At 40.9% G+C, this 25329-nt stretch overlaps 1 protein-coding gene across 1 annotated transcript; it reads right to left on the bottom strand.

Annotated features, from left to right (window-relative positions):
* Window positions 1-19901: 19901 nt before the first annotated feature.
* Window positions 19902-25253, bottom strand: LOC148037002 (uncharacterized). The gene is made up of 2 exons (XM_087675944.1): window positions 22216-25253; window positions 19902-20733 (listed from the first exon to the last, which is right to left on the bottom strand). The coding sequence occupies exons 1-2, from the start codon at window positions 25055-25057 to the stop codon at window positions 20183-20185; spliced, it is 3393 nt and encodes a 1130-aa protein (XP_087532070.1). The 5' UTR covers window positions 25058-25253; the 3' UTR covers window positions 19902-20182.
* Window positions 25254-25329: the final 76 nt, after the last annotated feature.

The following is a 25329-nucleotide window of genomic DNA, read 5'->3' on the forward strand; positions in this document are numbered from 1 at the left end:
AATTCAAGCTCTTACAAGGAAATCTTGAAGTTAAGTTCCAATGCCACCTTGTCAAAGCTATCAAGTTTCCAATGCAAAAAGAAGGACATGGTAGAAAATTTTTACTATCCCAAGAAGTATATGAGACTATTTACAATATCACTTCATTTGATTTATACCATTAGTCTATCTAGTCAACGTTGGTTTTTCCATTGCTCCTAAGTATCCATGTTATCATCATGAATAAGCACTATATAAGCTTGTTTGCTAGAGGTTTTTATGTATGTTGTTGCTATACCAAACATAAGATCAGGTTTTTGTTTCACTTTTTTGCAAATTTATGCATAGAAACATAATTTCATAATTTTGGTTTAACTATATTAGCAAGGAGAAATTGTAGGATATTGGTACATTTCGAGTATCTCCCAATATGAGGACACAATTCATGTTGTTAGTTACTTGAAAAACTCTAATTTGATTAATTAGAAGAAGGCAGGTACCAATGCAATAGAGGTAACTACCAACTTGCACTAATAGCTACCAGTAGGACAAATAGTGTTAGATAATAGCAAGACATTGATACCTATAGTAGGAGGAAACTTGTAGCCACCATGAAAAAAAGTGATATGAGTCAATATGACGATGACACCCACCAATGTGTTAGTCGTAGTATATAGCTATTAACATATAATGGTAGCTATCAGCAAAACAAAGAGGTAGCTACCAACATGCAATGATAGCTACCAATAGGACAAAGCTACTTACTAGCTAATAGCAGAATATTGATAGCTACCAATATGAAATGGGTAGCTACCACCAAGAAAGTGGTACCTACCAATATGACAACGTGGCACCCACCAATGTGTAAGTGGTAGCTACCAATATACAATGGTGGCCACCAGAGCAATATAGAGTTAGCCACCTAGAGAGTGGTAGTTAGCCAAGTAAAAACTAGAATTCATTGCTTAACCATGTAAAGTCTTGCATACATATTGGCACAAGAGTCAAACATATTTCCCAAATTAGAAGATTCATATTTAAATGGTCCCGACTGTAAGACTAAAGAGTTAAGAAGGCTAGATTTTCAACTATAAGTGACAAACATATAAACTCCCATGTCTAGTGCTATAGAGGCTACAAGTAGATAATATATAGTAGACTGTAAAACTAACCCACAATATACGAGTACTTGCTTATCCTAGAAATTTGGACAAAGAAAAAATATTTTTCCTCGAATGTAATCAAGTACGATTGTCCCTCTTCATACTCGTATGGAATCCAAGTATAATAATGTATGAAATTTGAATTATACATGTTGGAATGCAACTATGGTTATAATCATCAAACATTGAAGCTTGAGAACACATCATTATATCATTACTCATAATACTACCACTTTTGAATCTTTGTACAAATTAAATTAAGATACTTGAAAACATCAGAGTTCTTAGATTTGTTGTAGCTCAAAGACATCAAAATATGATCAGTGTATAATATTGAGAACATGATAGTTTACAACATAGCTTTGAACTTTTCAAGGTCTATGATTCATATCCAAAGTGTTCGAACAACCACATGTCCTGTATAATATTGAGAACATGATAATTTTCAAGGTCTATGATTCCTATCTAAAATCTTTGAACAACCACATCCTGGATAGTAATAGTCTCAGAAATATATGTTAATCTCCAAGGATGAGGTTACTACAAAGTTCAGGATATCATATGTATCAAGCCAATAGTTGAGCCAATTACAAATAGTACATGTAAGATATTGCCTTATCTCCATAGTGATTTGAGCATACATCTGCTTGATCATACAAGTTGGGGGGTTCCCCCATGTCTTGTATTCACAATCGCCCACAAGGATAGTGTTCATTTCCAAATAGGCAAGTTCCTCCCAAAAGTATGACAACTTCTTGTAAAATATTGGCTTTCCCCTTGATCATTGAAAGGCAATCTCTTTCACAAAGCTCTCTTGTGCAAACAATGCTATAATACATCAAAAGTGTGATGGAAAGCAACTAGTTAACAAATTGACTGCATTTTTCTCCAAGCAAGAAGTCCACACAAACACATAAAATCATGACAAGCACCAATCTAAGAATGCCAAAGCATCCTATTTGTAACCAACAAGCAGGCCTGCACCCACATTTACCATTTTTAGATCATGTCAAAAGCATGGAATTGGGTCACTATGCCTCTTGTTGCCTATGTAAGTAGCATACCATTAATATCTAAGATAATGGCTAGTCGAGTCTCAAATAAAGGGCCTGATGGGTCCTCTCAAGGATGATAGACCATGCCATCTATTAGCTTGATATACGCACTACCATCAACATGTGTATCCTCTATTCTAGGCACTTCATTTCTCTCTTCCATTTCTAGCACTTCCTAAACATGACTCTCCTCTATTTCAAGCACTTCATTCTTCCCATCCAATTCCACAGCTTTCTCAACATGACTCTCCTATATTTCATGCACTTTATTCTTCCCATCCAATTTAGTAGCTTCCTCGACATGATTGTCCTTTGTTCTAACTACTTCACTTTGACCATCCAATTTAGGCACTTCCTCAAGATAGTTACTATGCACTCATTTTTACAATCCATGTTAGGTGCTTCCTTGACATGGCCATCTTTTGTTTCAGTCATTTCACTTTCACTATCCAGTTTAGGAACTTCCTTGATCTTATAGTCTTTTGCTTCAAACACAATGTCCATTGTTGCTTGAACAATCCAACAACAAGCTTTAATAGACTTGAGTGACATGTGTGTGATGTGCATGTTTAATCCATAGCGAAGCTCTTCACAGGCCTTAAGAATACATGGCATACATGCAACATAAAACACAACTTATTCCATGCACAATATACTGCAAATAAATAAATAAAATGCTCTCATGAATGAGATACCATGAATCATAATGTTTCCATTACAAACTAAAGATTGCACCCATGAAGAAGCTAAAATTTTGAGACTTTTCATTCATTGAATAAAGATAAGCAGTTACAATGCCAAACTAGCTCAAGTCTTGAAAACAAGACTCTTCTAGTTATGTTGTTAACAGAAAATAATCATGTTCATAGATGCTTTTGGACTCTAGTGGTTGTAGCACCTTTCCTCCCAACTTCATCTGGAAATATTTTTCTTTGTAGGCATCTCCGTTTGTAACATCTTCATGATCCTTTGATGTTGCTTGTGCACTTTCGATATCTAGATCTATAGTTTTGTCATCTAGGTTTTTTGTGCCATCTCCTACATGAATATAGCTGTAATAATCAAAATTGAATTTGGCACAATATCAAGTAATGACACAATAAATTCAATTACCATATGTGATCTTTCTTTTCCTTTCCCTTTGCATCATCTTTATTTTTTTAAGAATGCACATACTCATTTCTTCCATGTGATTCGAATACATGTTTGAGGGGGTAGCAACATTGTTTGCTTCATTGTGAGATGGGTTGATCACACCTTGCCCCACCCATGGATCATCCTTCATGGCAATTGTGTGTTCTTTAGATTTGTCTACACATGCATATGGCTCCTTTGTGTTATTGTCTATTGAGTGCTCCTAAGAAGATTCTTCCTTTGTCATCTTCTTAGGTGTAGACTTAGGTTCTAAAGTCATAACAAGTTGTAAGCATGAAATCCTCAATCAAAGGAGTGGAAACAATGCAACAACAGGTAGCTGTAGTGGTAGGTACCAATCTATCACTATAGCACTTGCAGTAGGGATGGTAGCTTGCATGCATTTACTAGTTCAAGACTAGAAAAGCTAGTCTGACCTATGGTAGCTACCAATCCTAAGCTAGTATAGTGGTAGCTACTAATCCCAACCGGTAGCTACTACTTCCAAACTATTAGCTACCAATCCAAACTGAAAGTTAATATTCCTGGTGGTAGCTACCATTACCAACCTAGCAGCTATCGGTCCCAGACTCAGAGCTACTAGCCCCAGACTGGTATTAAAAGGCCATAAGCAGTACAAATCTTTTCCTCATCACATACAACCCTATCATTTGTGGGTGGAAATTTTGGTGTTGTTGGGACATGGAATAGAACAACTATATTTCTCTTCAATTGCATACTTCGAACAGAGTTGAGATGCACACATGCACACATCTACTCATGTTTAGCTTGATCATGCTCCTCCTAATTCCAACATAAAGCTTCTATTAACTCTTTGCCAAATACTGCTACCTGCAACATCTGTATAGTGAGTGACAACCTGTCAATTGAACTTTTAAGAATTTCCACTTTTAATGCATCCTATGCATCTCCTTTATCCTATGCCAGCTGCTACAAAGATACCTCTGTGTCATGCAGCTACCCCTACAAACTATTGATGAGAGCATGATCCCCCTCGTCTCTATACATATCAGCTTTATGCCAGTCAATTTGGCGGACCGCTTTAGTGTGTTTTGACAGAACCAATGCATGCTTGCTTTCCAATAGGCTCTCTATTCTATCCAAGTCTATAAATTACTATGGGATAAATGATGACACCTTCTTGACCTCATGCATATCAATAGTAATGACAGTGTCATGCCCTCCATCAAAATTAACAACCCTCAACAATCGTCAAAAATTTTGTTGCGTAGAGGAGAAACGGAACATACTCGATCTCTACTTCTTGGCATGCAACTTAATAGAATCCATGGTTGCAGTAATACTTTCTGCAAACAATGCCTAGTCCACTGGGCCCTTCAGGTGCACAAATAAAAAACCCCTAGCAAAGGCTTTTGTAGCCTCCATGCTATAATTTCCCAGTGGATCTTGATAAACTAAAGTAAACAATGTATAGAACTTAGGCTAAAATTCTAGATTTACATCCCTATAGTTGACTTTGCTACCCCTCTTTGACACCTCCACGAAACAGGTCAACTAGTCCAAGGATGTGAAGTCTATCCAAGTAAGCGCTCGATCATCCTTCCCCATGTCAAAAAGGCCATACACTTCATGGGCCTAGGATTTCTTTATGCAAAAGATTGTCTTCCTTTCGAATGGTGCTAATGGTAGACACCAACACAACTTCCCTTGTCTAGGAGAATAATCCTTAATTAAAACTTCATAATAAAGAAATTAACTAACAATGAAAAATGTGTACAACACATCAAATCACTAAATGTATGCATGTATGCTACAACATCCATGGATGCACCTAACACCATTACGTAATACTTCTTTGCTTGCAATGTTTAGATCGGCCACATTGCACTTCAGCTCTTTGAAGCACTAGGGGGTGAGAGTAAAGATATGAAACTATTTGGTCTCTTTGTACTTCTAGAAAAATATTGGGAGGCAATTTTACATTTGCCATCCTTTCAATTCTGTTGTGCAAACAACTTCTTTCCTAATTGACAGGTTCATTGTTGCTACTTTATATTGCTAGCTGAAAAAGGCAGTTTCGTGGTGGCGCTTACCACTAGCTTTAGCTTCATGAGCCAATGCAATCACAAAAAACTTGTCAAGCACTAGAAAATTCTTTTTCCCCATTCATAATGTTTAATGATAGCATTTGGATGATTATCCAATATTCCCAAATGTAATATTGAAGTTTTTTACCCCTTTAAAAATGAGCCTTTCTCTTCTCTAGAATTCACTAGCTACACCGGAGAGCACTAAACTTCTTGTCATCACCCCCAAAAAATAGGTAGCAGTGTACCACCTAAACATGCATACACCCAATGATCACCTCTATGCAAACATTTATGCATGTGATGATTGCATTTGAGAGAGGAAGTCATCCATCTCTCTATAGTAAAATCTTTTTTGTTCATATTTGCAAGTAAATTCCATGGCACATAGCCATATCGCACTAAACTTAGTTATTTGGTCATACACATGTCAGATTGGACTACGTGTATGCTGGCTCTTAGAGAAGTCCTCGCTAATGCCAAAATAAACCTTTACAAAGATTATATATGTGTTCCAAGGATATTTTTCATAACTCCTTTAGCCGAAATGATTTGTGTGTGTTAGGTTTCTCTCTCTCACGATATTACGCGAGCGGTGATCGAGAGAAAGCCTCACTCACAACCCGATAACGAGATGTTAAGGAGTGCCGGTTGGGGTAATTGACTTTGTCAAATGCACAACTCAATTTGAAAAATTCAGATATTCGATAAAACACCACAAAACAAGACTAAAAACAATGTCTCTTATAGCTCACAAAAAATTTAAAACCCGTATGCGAGTAGAGCATCACACAACCACAAAATGGAAATACCAATAATTCAAAAACAAACCAAGAGAAATATATTCTCGTACCTTAACAACCTTCAGCCAATGCTCGGCGCTTTGACACCCAAAAGCTCCAACTTCCAAATTGGTATGACAAGAGCTCACTCTAGCATGCGACCCTCCACTCTCCTCTCTCACAAAATACAATTGTAATCAAGGGGGAAGGCCCTTAACTCTTCAATCTCCTCTCCTTATATAGTTTTCTATCCACACTCACACACATTAGGCTTTTTGCTTTCAGCTTTTGGCTTTTGCTTTTCTACTGCTTTTCACTATTTTCGTTTTTTCTGCTCTATGCATGTTTGCAACTTGTTTGGATCATAACTTCGTCATTTGAACTCCGAATATAGTTATTCGGGTACTCAAAACGATTGGAACGCATCTGGTCGACAAGCCAACGTGGGAAGAATTACAAAAATCCATCGAAATCGGGCAAAAATACTGATTTTCGTAAATCGCATCATTTTTTCTCCATCTTTTATCTTGGACGACTTATTCCCTTCCTTGGCCTATTGTTCTTGTGATTGCATACACTTTCAGCACACATGTCCTCTTTTTCTTCAAGAAATACTCATTGATGATGTAAAACGTAAGACCTTTTTCCTTTGATCCTTGAGTCTTCAAAATAAACATTCTCTGGATATAAACCTATTTTTTTATGCAGTGTACCCTAACAAGAATATGCTATGAAAGAGAACTCCGTGCACAACCATACATGATTTGAGAAAAATATGCAATGTTGGATCCATGATATGCAACCAATCAATCGATGGTACACACAAAATTAATGTATGCATTGAAGAAATTGTGCCTAGTCTATCTACATGTGATCGTGCATCATGCAAGATGCAAACAAAATTCCTTAATATTTTAAAATTTATTATCCTCACCTCTCAACTCTCATAAAAAAGATATGGTATACTCTGCTCCTCCCGCCCATAATCTCACAATCACTCAAGAAATTACGGTCCTCAAGATGTTGACCAGATAAGAACAACCCTTCTCACTATTGATGGCATCCTTCACGACCCTCGGACTCTCCCAACCACCTTACACTCTCAACCAGAGGTTCCTAGCTTTGTGATGAACATCCCAAATGGTGTGTGCAAGAATTGTGCATGCTCAATGACAGGTGTCCTCTCATGTGCGCGTGCATCTAAAATTTACTGCATATAGTTGCAGTGGACCTCATGCTGTGCAAGTGCTCAATGATGGTGCAAAACGTGCATAATCCCAACCCATGGCATGCAAGCATTTGATAAGAACAGGAGACGACCCCCAAGTGCAGTGCATCAACAAGTGCAACGTGAAGTGCTCGTGAACCCATTATCCCCGTGATGTGCAAAAGTCTCGACAAGAATACTTACCTAGCTCCTCAATATTCAATAGCTATTGTCAAACTCCTACTTCAACCTGTTCAAAAAAATACCAAGCTCGACCAAGGCTATTAAGTTTCACACTCAACAAATCAAACAAAATGACAGAAGCAAATCCTAAGCTAGACAAACACAAGAAATCCAATTACGAAACAACAAAACAAACTGTCACGCAAACAACTAAGCTAGCAAAAATCAAACCTAACTACAAATTGACTAGGGCTTTTCAGTTTTCACAAAAACACTTGACATATTTAGCCCTTCCCCTAGTCTGCAAACATTCATGTGCAGCAGTTGTTTTCATAAAACGATGCAACATTTATGAGCCAATCAAAAATCAAATCCAATGATCTATCTCTGAGTTTTTCAAATTCATAAATCAAAAAAATACATGACACACCATTCTCAAACCACTCCTTTACATGTAGACAAAACTCATGCATGAAATTCTCATCAAAATCCTTGAGACAATCTTCTCCATCTAAGGAAAATACATCATCCTCCAAATTCTTCAAATCCCTCAAATCATAACCACACTCAAAAATGTTCAAATCCCACAAATCCCAACCATAATCCAAAATCTTCATATCCCACCCATCCTCCCTAGGAAAAACCATGTTACTTCTAGAGTCTCTAAATAAAGTTTTGACCCTTTCTTTGTTGCCAATCTCAAATTCATCCATTGATTCATCTACAACTTCTCCTAAAGATACTATGTAAGGATCTCCCAACTCAATATCCAAATCAAACACAACATCAAAAAGAGTTAACTCTGGACTCATAACATCACAAAAACCAACAACATCCACAAATGGGGTCACTCCAGGACACCCAGCCACATCACTCAACTCATCAACAATACAAGACTCCATCGAGTCTTTCACACACAAAGAGTGGTAAACACCTTCCATAGTATCCTTACAAGAAACCTCACAAGAAACTAAAGAAACTTTCACCTCTACATCATCACAAATAACATCTTCACAATGCAACAACTTCGAATCAATAACCTCAACCAAAAACTCCTTAACTACCAAATCCCCAACTACCTCCTCACAGATACCTTTCAACTCTATTTTCTTGATTTTAAACCGCTCTTCTCTCAAATTCTCAATTCTTTTTAAAGCCTTACTCAAATTCTCTCTCACATCCTCATCAATGTCACTCTCAAGATCCTCAAAACCCCAATCAGAATCATCACAAACAACATCAAAACCTTTAGGAGAACTCAAAGAAACTAAAAGACTATTAGATGAAGTTTTCTCTTCGACGTCGTTGCCTAAACCAATCAAACAATCATCATCACAACTATCAAGGAGTAAGAGATTAGGTCTACTCAAAACCACATCATCAACAACACAAATAAAAGCCTCTCCAGGGCTACTCAAAACATCACCAAATAACTCACAAGACTCAACAGAGTCAACAACACCAACACCAAAATCACAACATGAGTCAAAACCCAAAACCTCCATACTCTCTTGATCAACAAACTCATAACCAAACTCACAACAAATCTCCACAAACCCATCAAGCAACAAATTCGAACCCTTAACTTCATCTTGAAAACTTACAGTTTCTAAACCCTCCCCCTCATGGTTTTCCAAAAGACTCAAAAAATCATCCTCTAATTTCTCTTCATCTTTCAAGCAATCAGATTCATCTATACAATCACCAAGGCAAACAAGCTCACTCTCTAAATTGTCTTTACTCTCTTCAACATTGCTATGACTATCAGAATTTTCTTCACACCTTCCCTCATTAGAAATATCAAAACTTTCTTAACTCTCATCCTCTCCCAAGGAACATGAGAACTCTTGGTCCTTAAAACAATCTGGTCTCTCATTTTCTTCTTTACAACTCAGATCCAACTCTAGCTCATCTTTATAGTCCTCAAGCTCCAATGTATCATCATTCGATCCCTCTTCTTTAGTTAAATCACTAATCACTGAACTAGAAGTATCTGTGGTCAATGGGTATGAATTCACACTCCTAGAATATTCACTCCAATCAGTCAAACAAATATTTTTCTCCTCAACCACCCTAGGGAGTTTCGCCTCACATACTTCATTTGATTTCTTACAAGTCAACTCATCTCTCCTAAATAGAGAATATAGTATACCTCTCTCAGGATAGGCATAACTAACTATTTTCTCCTCAAAAACTTTTCTCTCAACTCGCCTTGAACTCAACCTTTCCCTTGGTTCTTCAAACCCTAACTCTTTTTTTCTTTTAGTCTTCCTCTCTTGATATTGAGCTATCTTCACCGTTTACTAAAAAATCTTAGGATTTTTTACCTCTAATTTCACTCTCCAATCTTCTAATTTCAACCCATTTACAAAATGCATTATCTTCAACATAACTGGGCTATCTCACCTTCTAAGAATGTTAAACTCCATCTGATGCCAGGAGGCATATTTCACGGTGGATTCCGTGCCACAGTGGATTCCGTGAGGTTTTACGGTGGATTCCATAAACTTTGATGACCGGGGCTCATACACAAAGTGGATTCTTTGTGCGAGAAGTTGATGGGGACGCCTGTCCTTTTCGGGCGTTTCATTAATTTAGTGTGTACATGGGTGATTCCATAGCAGGTGATTCTGCAAAATGCATATTAAATTAATAAACGTTTATGAGTTTAGAGTGCGTACTCGTAATAAATTAAGGTTAGGATTAATTTCTAACCAGTTGATTTATTTATGTAACTGAAGACTGCTAGGTATTCACTTTTGTCGGTTTAATTGTATTATTTTACTAACGATTGTGAATGCTTCAGTTGATGTGTAGAGATAGTAGCAGTGGCGGGGGAAAGCATTGGAGGATAGCGAGTATTCGATTTATCATTTATATTTTGATGGGCGCATACCTTAGGCATGGCGCCTATATTTTGTCACGCCTATTTATTGAGGCGTTGGATATTTATTATTATTTTGTATGCACATGAGCGCACGATTATGTTATTTGTACTTGGACATTGTATTGGGCATGCCGGACTCTTTGGGCACCGTCCGTTAGCTTTATTCCTATTTTGTGCTAAAGCAAACTCAAAAGCTAAAAGCTTGTTATTTTGTAATTTGGGCTATTATTTGAGCTTGAAGATGATTAATACATAAAATAAATGCTTTGTGGAGCGTTCATACAAGGCATGGGGGGAGATTGCACCCAATTGGTCTCTTGTTCATGTCGTGCATGCTTTTTACATTGAATTTTGTGCAAAAAGTAGAGTTCTATTGTTCTTGGGGACCTTCCGGCATTCACTACACGAGCGTACAGCATCCGATCTGCGCACTACCATCGATTCCATAATCTTTCAAACTCCCTAGCAAAATCCTCAACACACTGATCATCTTTTTGAACACAAGTTTCTATTTTTGCCCAAATCTCACTTTGACTTTCTTTTCTTTTAAACCTAGATAAAAAAGCATTTTTAATAGTCTCATAGTCCAAATTTTGTCTCTTAAATTGCAGGCTTCTCTTAAAGTCAAGCAACCAATTTCATGCTTCTCCCTGCAATTGATATCTATAAATCTAGAGTCTTTCCTCAAGATTAATCACTCTCTCTATCAAACAACACAGCTCTATTTTTTCTAAAAATCTTTCGGGATCTTCAGTATGATTACCATGGAACTCAGGAAAATTATCAATCATTTTCAATAATCACAAGAAATAAAAACAAACTCACATTCAAAATAACAACAATGTCAATTTTGACACTCCTCAGTGGGGGCACCAAAAAAGAGATGTTACGCAAGCGGTGATCGAGAGCAATCCTCATTCACAACCCAATAACGAGACATTAAGGAGTGCCAGTTGGGGTAATTGACTTTGTCGAATGCACAACTCAATTTGAAAAATTCAGATATTCGATAAAACACCACAAAACAAGACTAAAAACAATACCTCTTATAGCTCACAAAAAACTTAAAACCCGTATGCAAGTAGAGCATCACACAACCACACAATGGAAATACCAATAACTCAAAAACAAACCAAGAGAAATATATTCTCGTGCCTTAACAACCTTGAGCCAATGCTCGGCGCTTTGACACCCAAAAGCTCCAACTTCCAAATTGGCATGACAAGAGCTTACTCTAGCATGCGACCCTCCACTCTCCTCTCTCACAAAATACAATTGTAATCAAGGGGGAAGGCCCTTAACTCTTCAATCTCCTCTCCTTATATAGTTTTCTATCTACAACCTTTTTCCTCAAGAAATACTCGTTGACGATGTAAAATGTACGACATTTTTCCTTTGATCCTTGAGTCTTCAAAATAAACATTCTCTGGATATGAACCTGTTTTTTAATGCAATGTTCCCTAACAGGAATATGCTATGGAAGAGAACTCCGTGCACAATCATACATGATTTGAGAAAAATATGCAATATTGGATCCATGATATGCAACCAATCAATCGATGGTACACACAAAATTAATGTATGCATTGAAAAAATTGTGCCTAGTCTATCTACATGTGATCATGCGTCATGCAAGATGCAAACAAAATTTCTTAATATTTTAAAATTTCTTATCCTCACCTCTCAACTCTCATAAAAAAGATATGATATACTCCGCTCCTCCCGCCCATAATCTCACAATCACTCAAGAAATTATGGTCCTCAAGATGTTGACCAGATAAGAACAACCCTTCTCACTATTGATGGCGTCCTTCACGACCCTCGAACTCTCCCAACCACCTTACACTCTCAACTAGAGGTTCCTAGCTTTGTGATGAACATCCCAAATGGTGTGTGCAAGAATTGTGCGTGCTCAATGACAGGTGCTCTCTCATGTGCGCGTGCATCTAAAATTTACTGCATATAGTTGCAGCGGACCTCATGCCGTGCAAGTGTTCAATGATGGTGCAAAACGTGCATAATCCCAACCCATGGCATGGAAGCATTTGATAAGAACAGGAGATGACCCCCGAGTGCAGTGCATCAACAAGTGCAACGTGAAGTGCTCGTGAACCCATTATCCCCGTGATGTGCAAAAGTCTCGATAAGAATACTTACCTAGCTCCTCAATATTCAGTAGCTATTGTCAAACTCCTACTTCAACCTGTTCAAAAAATACCAAGCTCCACCAAGGCTATCAAGTTTCACACTCAACAAATCAAACAAAATGACAGAAGCAAATCCTAAGCTAGACAAACACAAGAAATCCAATTACGAAACAACAAAACAAACTGTCACGCAAACAACTAAGCTAGCAAAAATCAAACCTAACTATAATTTGACTAGGGCTTTTCAGTTTTCACAAAAACACTTGACAATGAAAGTTCAAAAGAACTTTCATATGTTAACCAAACAAACATGTTATGGCCTATGTCAATGTATTTGCCTTTGTAAAGACACAAATACCTATGTTTTAGAAGCCATAACAAGTTTGACAAATTTCACATTCCACTATCTATCCAAAAGGGGATAGGGACAATAAGTATGTGTGCATTTTCTACGTTAAGGATTATTGTAAGTCACAATCATGATGCATTTCCTACATTAAGGATCTTTTAAATTATTTTAAGTCACAATCATGATGCATTTGGTCACATCTCAATAGATATTTAGCAAAAGATTAGACTCAAGGGAAATTTATAGAATGAGTTGCCAACCACGTGAAGCAAGGTGATAAATTTAAATAGATGAGATCAAGGAGAAGGCACATCACAGAATCAACAAGTAAATTATAGTTATGAGACTTTTAAAGCTCACAAGTTGCAACACAATGTTATTAAAAAAAAGAAGTTTAGATTAATTTGATAGCAAATACACTAAGCCTTTAAAGAGGGTGACGTGGGTGAAGGGGGCACTATGTTTACCTTAGAACACTTGCTTGTAAGTGCACACTCACAATCTAATATAGTTGCCTTAAAGAATGGTGCAATGAATGTGTTTGTTCAAGGCATGACAACTTATAAATGTGTCACACCAATGTCCTCAAGTTCTTTTTGTCCTTGGGGGTGGGTTTTTGTTTTTGTTTTTTTTTTTTTGGGGGGGGGAGGGGGGGAAGGGGGTGTGATGCACTTGCACTTGTTCACTCACTCAACATGGCACAGAAAGGTAACACGATATGTGAGAGCAAGGTATACTCTTGTATTATTCAGTGAAAGAAATGATACAACATAGACACATCCTAGGACTACACCTTTATGACGCTGCACATATGAGGGTTCACCACTGGGTATAGGGAATCACACGTAGAGTGGAAACCAAGCAGGGCTCAGAGTCACTACTACTCCCTATATAGGTGTTTCTGGTAGCAACACCATGGTATAGCTACAAAGCCCTTACACTCACCCCCACTTACTAGATTTTTGTCCTCAGCAATCTAAGGGTAGAGGTTATTTGAATCATTTGGGGTCTTAACACAGTTTCTTCTAATAAGCTGGCCAGTCTACCAATCTAGGACTTGACACATTAGCGGGGTCTTAACACAGCCTTTACTATCAAACTAGTCAATGTCTGCCACACTAGGACTTGGGGGTCTTAACATAGCTTTTCCTATCAAGCTGGTCAGTGTTTGCCCAACTAGACTGTTTGGATGCTTTGGTTTATTCTGGCTATACCATGCGAATCCACCCTCGACTCAATTACATTTGAGGAGTGGAGGCGTTACTAGGCTTATGATAAGTCCCGTGATGACTAAAGGGGCATTAGAAGAATTGTTGGGATTCTCATTGAGCCAAGTGGTGAAGGCATCATTGCTAGGTTTGTGAGCCTCCACTTTTGAGATCCAACTGGCTTCTTTGAGAGGGTATCCTTTCCTTGGTGAGGTAGTTGGGGTATCCTTTGTCTTCCCGACGCCAAAAGAATGCTTCTACTTTGAAGGAGCCATAGGAGTGAACTAGCGGAACATACTACCCCCATTGGTTGTCGGGATAGAACCTGTGCAAAAGACGATGTCGGAGGGGTTTTTGTCGAAAGGTCGAATCCACTAGGGATCAGAAGTAGAAGGAAGTAGAGAAAGGAGATGGAAGAGAAGATAGAGAATACCCAAATGGTAAACACTACAAAGACAAAGCACAATGAATTGAATCAATATGTATTGAAAGAACCTGGAATCTTCGCACTACTCAGAAGCAATCTTGTCACAACTCTATAGAAACAGAATTTGTATCCTTTTTCATTAATTTATCTATATAATGATTTATTAAATTTATTTCCTTTGCACTAATTAGATATAAAGAAAAGTGCATTGGAGCTGGCCACTGATGAGTGGTCACAAGTTATGGTGGACCCACACGGTGGGTTAGAGAAAAGATAGTTCACACTTCCACCTATATGACCCGATTGGGCGCCTGTGACTAGAACTCACGCATATCAGGGTTAGACTCGCACACAGAAAGGATTGATGCCTTGAAGTGTGGGCTAGATCCACCAGAACAGACAGTTACAATCAACAAGATGGCATGATCATGAAATGCTTGTATAATGTGCATGTGTGGGCTGAAAGCTTGAAATGCACATTTCTTTGCATAGGAAAGTCACATGAAGATTCGGATACCATTTTTGCGATGTACACGGAAAAAGCTTTCATATGATACCCATATTGGGGAGGTCCCTAAATTCTAGGAGATCCCTAAATTTTAGGATGTCCCTAAATTTTAGGAGCCTCGAATTAGCCTAAAAATGCTAGTCCTAAAAAATAGGGATGTCATTCTAAAAATAGTAAGTTCTGTACTCTGACTGTGCTTACTAAATTTGGTTGTTTCTATTCTTGACAGTATTCAACCCAAAAAGGAAGGCCATAAAGAAGAGACAAGTGTCAAGACACTTGTCACACAAGTTTCCAAGTGTCCCACCACTTGTCACATCTCATGACATGTGGCTGGACACTTGTCTTGTGCTACTCCACTTTCCCCTTTTGTACTAGCTCTCCCCTCTCCTATAAATAAGAGCTCGTTTTTCTTCATTGAGCATCATTTTTCTTTGCTGTAAACTCATGTACAGCACCCACAGATAGCTAGAAACTGGCCCCATCCATCCCCATCATCATCCCCCACTTCTCCATTATCAAATTCCTCCATATGCCCTCTTCTATCACTGCTGTTTACAGGACAACAAGCCTGTAAATTCATCACAGCACCTCCTTCTCGAGCTTTTTCTTCCATTTTAGCAACAAGAAGCAAGCCCTATCCATGTACTGCTGATCAACGATGGAGAAAGGCTGATTTCCCCTTTTCTTCTCTCATACTGTAAAGAAATCAGTTCTTATCATTGCATAATAGATAATGCATGTGTGTTTGTACATCTTTGCATGATCTTGTGAGAGTGAGAATTACTTCTTCTCACTCTCAGGTTGATTGTAACTGAGCTCTTCCCTAAGGGACTTGGGTTGAGCAGAAATACATTCCTTCGGGGGGGGTTTGCCCATCTTCAACCCTCAATCTTGTCTCCATTACTTTTACATTTTTATGGCTGTAATTTTGTGAGTAATTTTCATTTTCAGCTTTAAGTGTTCATTCTCTTTTCTATTAAATCTCGAAAACAAGCAAATATCATAATTGTTAAGCATACTACGTTGTTCGGGGCGTTTACAAATCTCCGGGCATTAGATCTCATGGAGCTTCTTCATAGAACAAACCGTGCATAAAAATTACAGCTCCTTCTCTACTGCTCGAAACCCAAATCTGATGGCTCTATTGGCTCCGAAAGGGGGGTAAAACCTCAGGGCACCTGCTCTACAGCGATCGCAGCACGCACAATTTTGTCAATTTGTCCCTCTTGTGAAAATCCCATAATTGGCTAGAAAAGCTGCTAGCTTTTTGTATGCCATCCTAATCTCAGAAGCTTTTTCTAACTTTTTCAGATTTTTATAATAAATAATATCAAAAATAGGCTAAAATTATCCAAAAATCTAGTATTTTTAAATAATCCATGCAACTCACACTAATACTAATGGCTTAGATCACATTGACTCTCTAGATCAATAAAGAAGTCAGATGATGATACATTCCATACTTTTTCACACTGTGTCATCATAACATCACGACAACACGCATGAAATGCATTATGGACACAAATGCTTTCTGACAAGTTGAGTTTGTATGTTACTTCATTCAGCACTTGAGTAATGCAGCAAGGTCCATAGTAGCAATGATTAAATTTGAGGCTCATATTATTTCAGAGGGACATATGCTTGGAGCTAATAAAGACCATATCTCCCTTAGTAAAGAGCACTGCATTTTGCTTCTAGTTGGCATGTTTTTTGTCATTGTGATTTTGCTCTGTTCTAGACTTTGCTTAATTGTTGCATTGCAGTCTCTCCATTTCTTTAAGAATTCTTCTACATCCTAATCCTCAGCTTTGGCAACTCCTGAGGCTAAGGCAAGGGGTATGATAACTTCTTTTCTCGTAGCTAACTCAAAGGGTGTGTAGTTTGTGGTAGAGTGGATTGAGTTGTTATAGTGGAACTCGAGCACATCAAGGTATAATGCCCAATCTTTTTGGTCCACCCCGGTGTAGCTCCTAAGATAGTCTTCAATGCCTTGGTAGACTCTCTTAGTCTACCCATCTATCTCAGGGTGGAAGGAGGATGAGAATCTCAACTGTGTTTCCAGAGTCTTAAAGAGTTCCTTCCACATGTCACTCATGAATCTACCATCTCTATCTGAAACGATGGCTAAGGGTAAGCCATGCAGCTTGAAAACATGCGTAAAGAAGAGGCGGGCTACCTCCTTGGCATTCAATGATGGCTTAGCAAGTATAAAGTGAGCTTGCTTCTTTGAGAAATAGTCTACCACTACAAAGATGATGGTGTAATCATGGCTACTCTAGACATGCTTGATAAGGTTGTGTCATCCATGGGGCATCGATTTTGATAGTGGGATCCCCCACACTTGAAACATCTAATCCCTGTGGTTGAGCCTTGGGGTCTCCACCATGATGTATTTGATCCCACTGACCCATATGATGCACTCGGAGTTTGTTTATAGTGGTTGTTCTCCCATCAGCCAACTACTCCTCTTGGTACTAAGGTGGATTGTGACGCAGCTGGGGTTATGCTTAAGATTTAACCACACGCCTCTAGGAATGGGCCTCCAGGGGTATTGGGTCTCAGGGTCCAAGAGTTGTTGGTGAGTTTGGCATTGAATCTGGTCTTATTCCCTTGGGCTGTCCTTCTCCCTCCTAGGTCAACTAATCTTCTAGCCATCCTCATGCCCTTAGCTAAACTGGTTGGCTCTTGTCTCTCCACATCTCTTCTGGCCCATTCTTGCATGCCAAATAAGAATCCATGTAGTTTAGTGTCAATATCCATGTTTGGTAGGTGCAACACGAGCTGCCTATTTTTATCGATATACTTCTCCATCTTCCCTTGTGTTTGTTTGAGGTTTCTCCATTCATCTCTAACTTTGAATTTTTCTATCTTTGGGATGAAATAGTCTTTGAGTTCCTCTTGGAGTTCTTCCCATGAAAAAATGGTGCGTCCTTGAACCTGTTCCAGCAAGTACCAACTAGTAACGTCTTTCTCTAAGTAGATGGTTACCACTTCTCCCTTCATGTCTTCAGTGATCCTAGCATACTTCAAGTATCTGTCTACTTCTGCGATCCATTTCTTCAAAACCAACCCATCTCTCTCTCCTTTGTACTTGGTGGGTTGGGGCACTTTAAACTTGCAATAGTCGTCTTCTGAACTGTCACTCTCCTCCTCTTCCCTATGGTTGTGTCTCTTGTCTTTCTTCTTGCTACCTACTTCAACTACCTTCTCCTTGTCCTTTCTTGTATCTTGAGCTCTCCTAGAAGTCTCCTCTCTCCCTAACCTATCTATCTCCTCTTACAATTTGTGTCTTTTCTCCTCTTCTTCTTGTTGTATCACCAACTCTTTGTAACGTTGCTCCACTTCTAGTTTTCTTCTCCTTTCCTCTTCTTCCTCCTTCATTTTCATATTCCTCCAGATTGAGTCCAATAGGCTTGACATGCCCTCCAACTGCCTCTCTAGTCCGGCTACCTTCTCCTCTTGGACTACTCTCCATTCTTGCCCTCGACTCTTCTTCCTCTCTTCCATCGTTGGGATGGGTGCATTCTCTCTGTCATCCTCCATGTGGCCATGGGAAACTGCACTTTGGCTTTTGATATTGTTATCACGAGAAAGCCGCACTTCGCCTTCGAATGGTGGTCGTGCCGCGGGAGAGCCATGTCACATCTTCAAATGTTGGCTTGTATCGAGGTCGCCATGCCGAGGGTTGTCACAATGCAAGGGCCAACGCAACGGGAGTCAACGCGACATGGGGTGTCACAACATGGGTCATCTCGAAACGATTTCTTCGAGGCACTAGATCTCCTATCCTACTTCCGTGAGCACTCCTTCACTCTGAGTAAAAGTTACTCTGATACTAAGTGTGATGTACTTGCACTTGCTCACTCACTCAATATAGCACAAAAAAGTAACACGATATGTGAAAATAAGGTATACTTTTGTATTATTCAATGAATGAAATGATAGAACATAGGCGCATCCCAGGACTACACCCTCGTAATGCCGCACATATGAGGGCTCACCACTAGGTATAGGGAATCACTCGTAGAGTGAAAACCAAGCAGGTCTCAAAGTCACTACTAGTCCCTATATAGGTGTTTCTGATAGCAACGCCATGATATAGCTACAAAGCCTTTACAAGGGGGGTGTGCAGTTGTTGCTGAGCAACCACTAACAATATATCACACCTTATGTCACTAAAGGGAGAGGGCTTACTTTAACCCCTATCTTCATTACTACACCCCTTCAACTTGATTCTACCAAGGTGAAGGGCATTGTACATTTTTAATTGCCTAAACAATACTTTTAGTCATCAAGTTGTCAATTGCATAAGCACACATAATAGATTCAAAAGTTCTTTTTAATTTTCAATTGAAGCATTTCTATCCCAACATCAATGCAACCACCACAGAAAATTGATGTGCTTGTTGGCCTTTTGCCCTTACTCACCTTGGAGCAACTCAACCCTTAATAACTCCAAAACCCAATACCCCGAAAGATTGCAAATTGTTATCAATTGTATTTTTTAAAATATTATATTTACAAAAGTGATTTGTGAGGTCCAAAAGAGTAGCCTTGAAGAGGGGTTGTTGGTGTTGTCTTTCTTTGCAATATGTTAAGACGTACATCTATTGAATTATATTAATGTTGAAATATCTTTAGTGATAGTAGGTAATACCTAAGCAAGTGCATTATGGAAGTGCAAGTTCAAAATGGATTTCATAAAATCAACTTTGGTTTACTTTGATAGTAGTGACATTCGTGGATCTGTAAACACGGTTCAACCAATGGCCATAAAAGTATAGTTGACAATTTGTGTGCAATGTGTAGGAGAAAGATTCAATGTAGCAATGTACAAGAGGTGGAGGTGGCAACGCATGGTTTGATGGCATATGACGCACTAAGTAGCAAGGTTATGTATATAGGTAACTAGCAAGTGTGACAAGGTCGAAGAAATGTATTCTCTTGAAGTAGGCATGGAGCCTTCCCAACCTAGATTGACAAGAAATTTCTCTACAGATATGTATAAGTTTGACTAAGAAGGTATGTGAATGTTTTCTATAAGAGGGTTTTGTTAAATTTCAACCAGGGGTAAAAACTCTCTAGAATGAAGCAAACCGGATTTTCTTATCGTTTTCGGAGACTTCAATGCTGGGGTCGAGGATCCATTTAGAGGTGGGGCCGGAGGGTTGGAGCAAGTGCAGGAGGTCAGGGTAGGAGGAGGAGGTGGTGGTGGTGGTGGTGGTGGTGGTGGTGGTGGTGGTGGAGGAGAGGGCCTGGAGGGCGAGGGGGCGGGCGCGCGGCTTGCCAAGACGGTGGCCTTTGAGACGCCTGATGAGGTCTCGCACGTCCCTGATGAGCGGGCGGTCCCGCGGGGAGGCGCTGGTGCAGGCCAGGGCTACCGACAAGACCTCCTCCGCCTGGGCCCGCACCAGCACCAGCGACAGGTCCTCCACCCTAGCCAACGCGGGGTCCAGGGCCTCGCCCGCCCGACCCTCCCTCCGGAGCTCCTCCGTCCACATCGCCAGGCTAGCTGCCCCCTTCCCTTGCACCTCCTCGCTCGTTGGCCTCATGCCTGTCACCAACTCCATCAGTAGCACCCCGTAGCTGTACACGTCCACCTTCGTCGATATGCGCGACCCCCCTGCATACTCTGCATCCACACCAACCCGTCGTCACCCGCTTTATGCTCATCATATAAAATTTCACTCATAATATATTTACCAAGCAAACCTCTCTCTCTCTCTCTCTCTCCTCTCTCTCAAAGGGGGAAAAGAAAAGCAACAGTAGCCATATACATTGAAAAAAACAGCAACAGTAGCTATATACAAAGAGGAGACTCCAAACTTCAAAGGCCCGCAATATGCTAAAATATATTGGCAAAACATGCAATTTGATGCGACAATAGCTACAAACAATAGCTAGTCAAAGTTCCACCCTGGTGGAGAGTCGTGACATACACAAGTTTTCACATTTTCCCATGTGGGAAAAGGGATTATTTTCTCTTGTTTTTCCCTACACTGCTAGCCCCTAGGAAGCACTCAGCTATAGAACACTTTTTCTTATGTGGGAAAAGGCTCTATTTTCCCTTGTTTTTCCCTAGAGGCTAGCACTCTAGGGTAGAAGGTCTAGCTAATAAATGACATCCCCCAAAAGGAAATGGCACCCCACCCCAATTGAGTAATAATTTTACCAAAAGCGTGTAGTTGTTTTAGCTATTTTTCGTTATGACATGAATTTTTTAAAACCACATATGACATTCACATGAGTCAAACAATTGAGCCATGTAAAAAGTTTTATATTTTAAATTTTGTAAAACCTTAAAACAATGTGTCTTTGAATGTCACTCTATTAGCCCCTCCCTGTCACTTTTCTTTGAACCCTTCATTTATAACTAAGACTAGTTGGTAAAAACATCAAATTGTCTAATGTTTTCTCTTTTGAGTTCCATATGATATAGATAGTTTGACCATTAAATTTTTTTATAAAACTCACTTGAAAAAGAAAATTATAATAGAAGATTGTTAGATGATACTCTATTGACCCCTTTACCCTAAAAGACACCGAGCTAGGTGTGGTGGGCTGCAAGCACTGGTTGGCCGGCTGCAAACCCCTGCCCTCAAGTGCACTTAACTAGGTATACAACAATTCCTCTTGGAAGAAGCTCATGATATTGTCATAATTGGTATGGGGCTCAGTAGCCCCTTGCCCTCAACTGTATCTAGCTAGGCATCCGGTCCCTCCCTCGCAAAAGCTCAGGTGTGGAGGCACCGAGCTAGGTGTGGTAGGGGGCACGGGGCTGCAGGCACTCCTTGGCAGACTGCAACCCACTGCCTTCAATTGCACCTATCTAGGCATACAGCAATCCTTCCTTGAAGAATATCAGGATATTGTCATGATTGGTGTGGGGGTCAGTACTCCCTGCCCTCAACAGCACCTAGCAAGGCATGTGGTCCCTCCCTCACAAAAGCTCATCATGCCGTTATAATTCAGAGTGTGTGAATAATAGTGGGAAATTGTCTAGCCTTCTTGTGCTACTTGTGCAATAAAACTGAAGACAAGGAGAGCACAACCGAGAGCATTTTCAGTGTTAAGCTTGAACTCGGACTATGAAATTAAAGAGTGACGCAAGAACCTGGTGCCGCATAACCAAATGTGCCCCTGAATTTGCTGATGCTCAAGTCACCTGACTGATTGTTCCTATCCAGGAGCCTTGCAATCCCAAAATCAGAGATTTTGGCCACCATGTCGGATCCAAGAAGAATGTTCTTTGGCTTCAGATCACAATGAATGATAGGCTGCACATATTCTTCATGCAGATACACCAGTCCTTCAGCCACATCCATGGCCACACTCAGTCTCTCATCCCAACTCATACTGTAGCCACTGCCATGCAAATGCTCATCCAGATTGCCTTTTTCCATGTATTCCATGACCAAAGCAACCACCCCACTATCTACACAATAGCCTAACACCTTCACCAAATGTCGATGCCTCACGTTGCACAATGTCTTGAGCTCTGCTATGAAGCTCCTCCTTGCTTCGGCACCATAACTTTCCTCCACATTAAGCTTCTTGATCGCGATTAGCCTCTTGCCCTTGGCCTCCTCCCACAGCCCTCTGAAGCACACACTCACACTCCCTGACCCGATTTCATTGGCTGAATCGAAGTTATACGTTGCCATCCTCAGCTCTCTTGCTGTCCAGGCTTTAAAATGGGGTTTCTCTAAACCAAAAGACTCCGATTCTGGGTCATCATGGACTGAATCCTGCAAGCTTGCGTTCCCTCTCTTCTTCGTACACAAACACCAGCAACCACAGACACAGACAATGGAAAGCACAAATGCTAAAGCAGCAGCCGCAGCTGAAGCTATTATTGCAGTTTTCTGACTAGGATACCCTTCAGGACAAACAAGGTTTAAGGGTTGGCCACACAGGTCAGCATTTCCTTCAAAAGACGAAGATTTAAAGTTCTTGTACACTCCATCTTGTGGTATCCATCCCACTAGATGATTAAAGGAAACGTTGAAGGAAAGGAGGTCTTTCATCTGGCCCAAAGAAGAGGGGAGATGCCCTGATAGCTCGTTGTGTGATAAGTTAAGGTACTGGAGACTCTTCATGTTAGCAAGGCTGGCAGGAATCTGACCCTGCAAGCGGTTCCATGACAGGTCTAAAACCTGCAGTCCTGCACAATCACCTAATGTGCTTGGGATTGGCCCCATCAGCATATTGTGGCTTAGGCTGACCACCTGCACCATGGCATTCCCTCCTAAAGCTGGAGGAATGGGTCCTCTGAGGTTGTTATAAGACAAGTCCAATAGAACATTCAGGGAGTGAAGGTCAGCAAGGGAGAAGGGTATCACCCCTGTCAAACTGTTATGGGCAAGACTAAGGCTGTTCAACCTTGGTAAGCTGGCAAACATATCTGGCAACTCTCCATAGAATTGATTCTTCTCCAAGTAGAGTTTGTTCAAAGAATGTAGCTCAAACAGGGTGGGGGGTAATCTTCCTGAGAGCAGATTATCTGACAAGTCGAGCACAGAAAGAGATGGACAATCACCCAATTCTGCGGGAATAAACCCACTGAATCTGTTGTGCTGTAACTCTAAACCTTGCAAGCTTTGAAGCTCACCCAAACTTTGTGGGATCTCTCCTTCAAAAGCATTATCGCTTAGCAGCAGGTTCATTAATGAAGTTAAGTTCCTCACATCTCTAGACAGCCTTCCTGAAAATCCACTGGACGTGAGCTTGAGGTCGACAAGAAGGCTCAAATTGAACAAAGAATCGGGCAAGGTACCACCTAATGCAGTGTGTTCTGAAGTCAGATGCATCAACTGCCCACAATTGCCTACAGATTCGGGGAGCGTCCCTCCTAAATAACGATTTCCTGTGAAGGTAAGCCATTGCAGCTGTGTGAGTTGTCCAATTCGCTCTGGTATCAATCCCGTGAAGTTATTGAAAGCAACCTCAAAATAAACCAATCTGGAGCAGTTCACTATGGAGGGCGGTATGGATCCCGAAAGAGAGTTAAGATACACCCTGAAATCTTGTAGCTTGGCGAGGTTCCCAAACGATTCAGGCAGCTCGCCAGTCAAGGAATTGTTCTGCAGGCTCAGAATGCTCAAGCTAGTGCAGTTTCCCAGAGATGATGGCAACCTGCCATAGATGCCATTGTCCTGCAGTTTGAGGTACTCCAGTTGATCAAGCCTGCTCCAGTCAGGGGGCAATGGGCCCGATAGTAGATTGTCGGAGAGATCGAGCCAAACAAGGTTCGTGCAATTGGTGATGGAATCAGGTATGGATCCGGTGAGAAGGCCTCGGTAGAGCTGGAAAAACTGGAGATTGGAAAGCAAGCCGACATCAGGAGGCAATGGACCAGAGATGTAGTTGGCAGAGAGGTCGAGGAAGACGAGAAGGGGGAGGGAGGAGGGGAGAAAGGCAGGGAAGGAGTCGGAGAGGGAGTTTTTGCTGAGGTCGAGGTACTGGAGGAGGGAACAATTGGAGAGGGAGGGGGGGACGGGCCCGGAAAGGCCGTTGAGGCTGAGGTCGAGGCGGGAGAGGGAGGGGAGGTGGAGGCCGATGGAGGCTGGGATGGCGCCCTGCAGGCTGTTGTTGGAGAGGTTGAGGTAGGTGAGATGGGGGAGGCCTGGGAGGAGGGCAGGGGCGATGGACCCGGCCAGGCCCTGAGAGTCCAGCAGCAGCCCCACCACGTCCTGCGTGCTGCGCTCGCATTGGACGCCCGCCCAGGCGCAGTACGACTCCCCCGAGGTGGCGTTCCAGGAGGCGAGGACGCGAGAGGGGTCGGTGTGAATGGCGTCCTTGAAGGCCAGAAGCGCAGAGAGGGTGGTGCTGTTGCTGGTGGAAGAAGCAGAGGAGTTCGCGGCCGCTACATAATACGAAGTAGCATCAGCTGCAGCAATGAAGAGGCCCAGTACCGTACTCCTTAGAAGGATTCTGATCAGGCAAGGAGGCGCCATCTCTCTCAGCTCCCCTGGGAAGCAGCCATGAGATGCAAAAGTAGCTGCTGATGATGATGAGACAAAGCTGTCGCGACATGCCAGTTGCTGCTGCTGGTACGCGAGAAGTAGCCATCCCGGTTGGGCCGGTGATGGCGACTCCTCTCGACGATTTAAACGCCTACCCACCCTGCATCCTCAGGCGGAGTTTGCAGGTTTGCGTAAAAGCCCACCCATCGAGTGCCTTTAGCCTGAGTTTATATATAGATCGCAGGCGGCTGGACCTAATTGGG

This window comes from Lygodium microphyllum, chromosome 4, assembly GCF_053477565.2.
Source record: "Lygodium microphyllum isolate KBCC chromosome 4, Lygodium_microphyllum_v1.1.10, whole genome shotgun sequence".
In the NCBI taxonomy this organism is placed as follows: domain Eukaryota; kingdom Viridiplantae; phylum Streptophyta; class Polypodiopsida; order Schizaeales; family Lygodiaceae; genus Lygodium; species Lygodium microphyllum.

Bases quoted from the DNA above. Each gene is read 5' to 3' on its own strand.
- LOC148037002 (XM_087675944.1), bottom strand. From the start codon at position 25,057: ATGGCGCCTCCTTGCCTGATCAGAATCCTTCTAAGGAGTACGGTACTG. The intron at 20,734-22,215 runs GTTCTTGCGTCA...GTGTGGATGCAG, and splicing joins ATTTGGTTATGCGGCACCAG to AGTATGCAGGGGGGTCGCGC.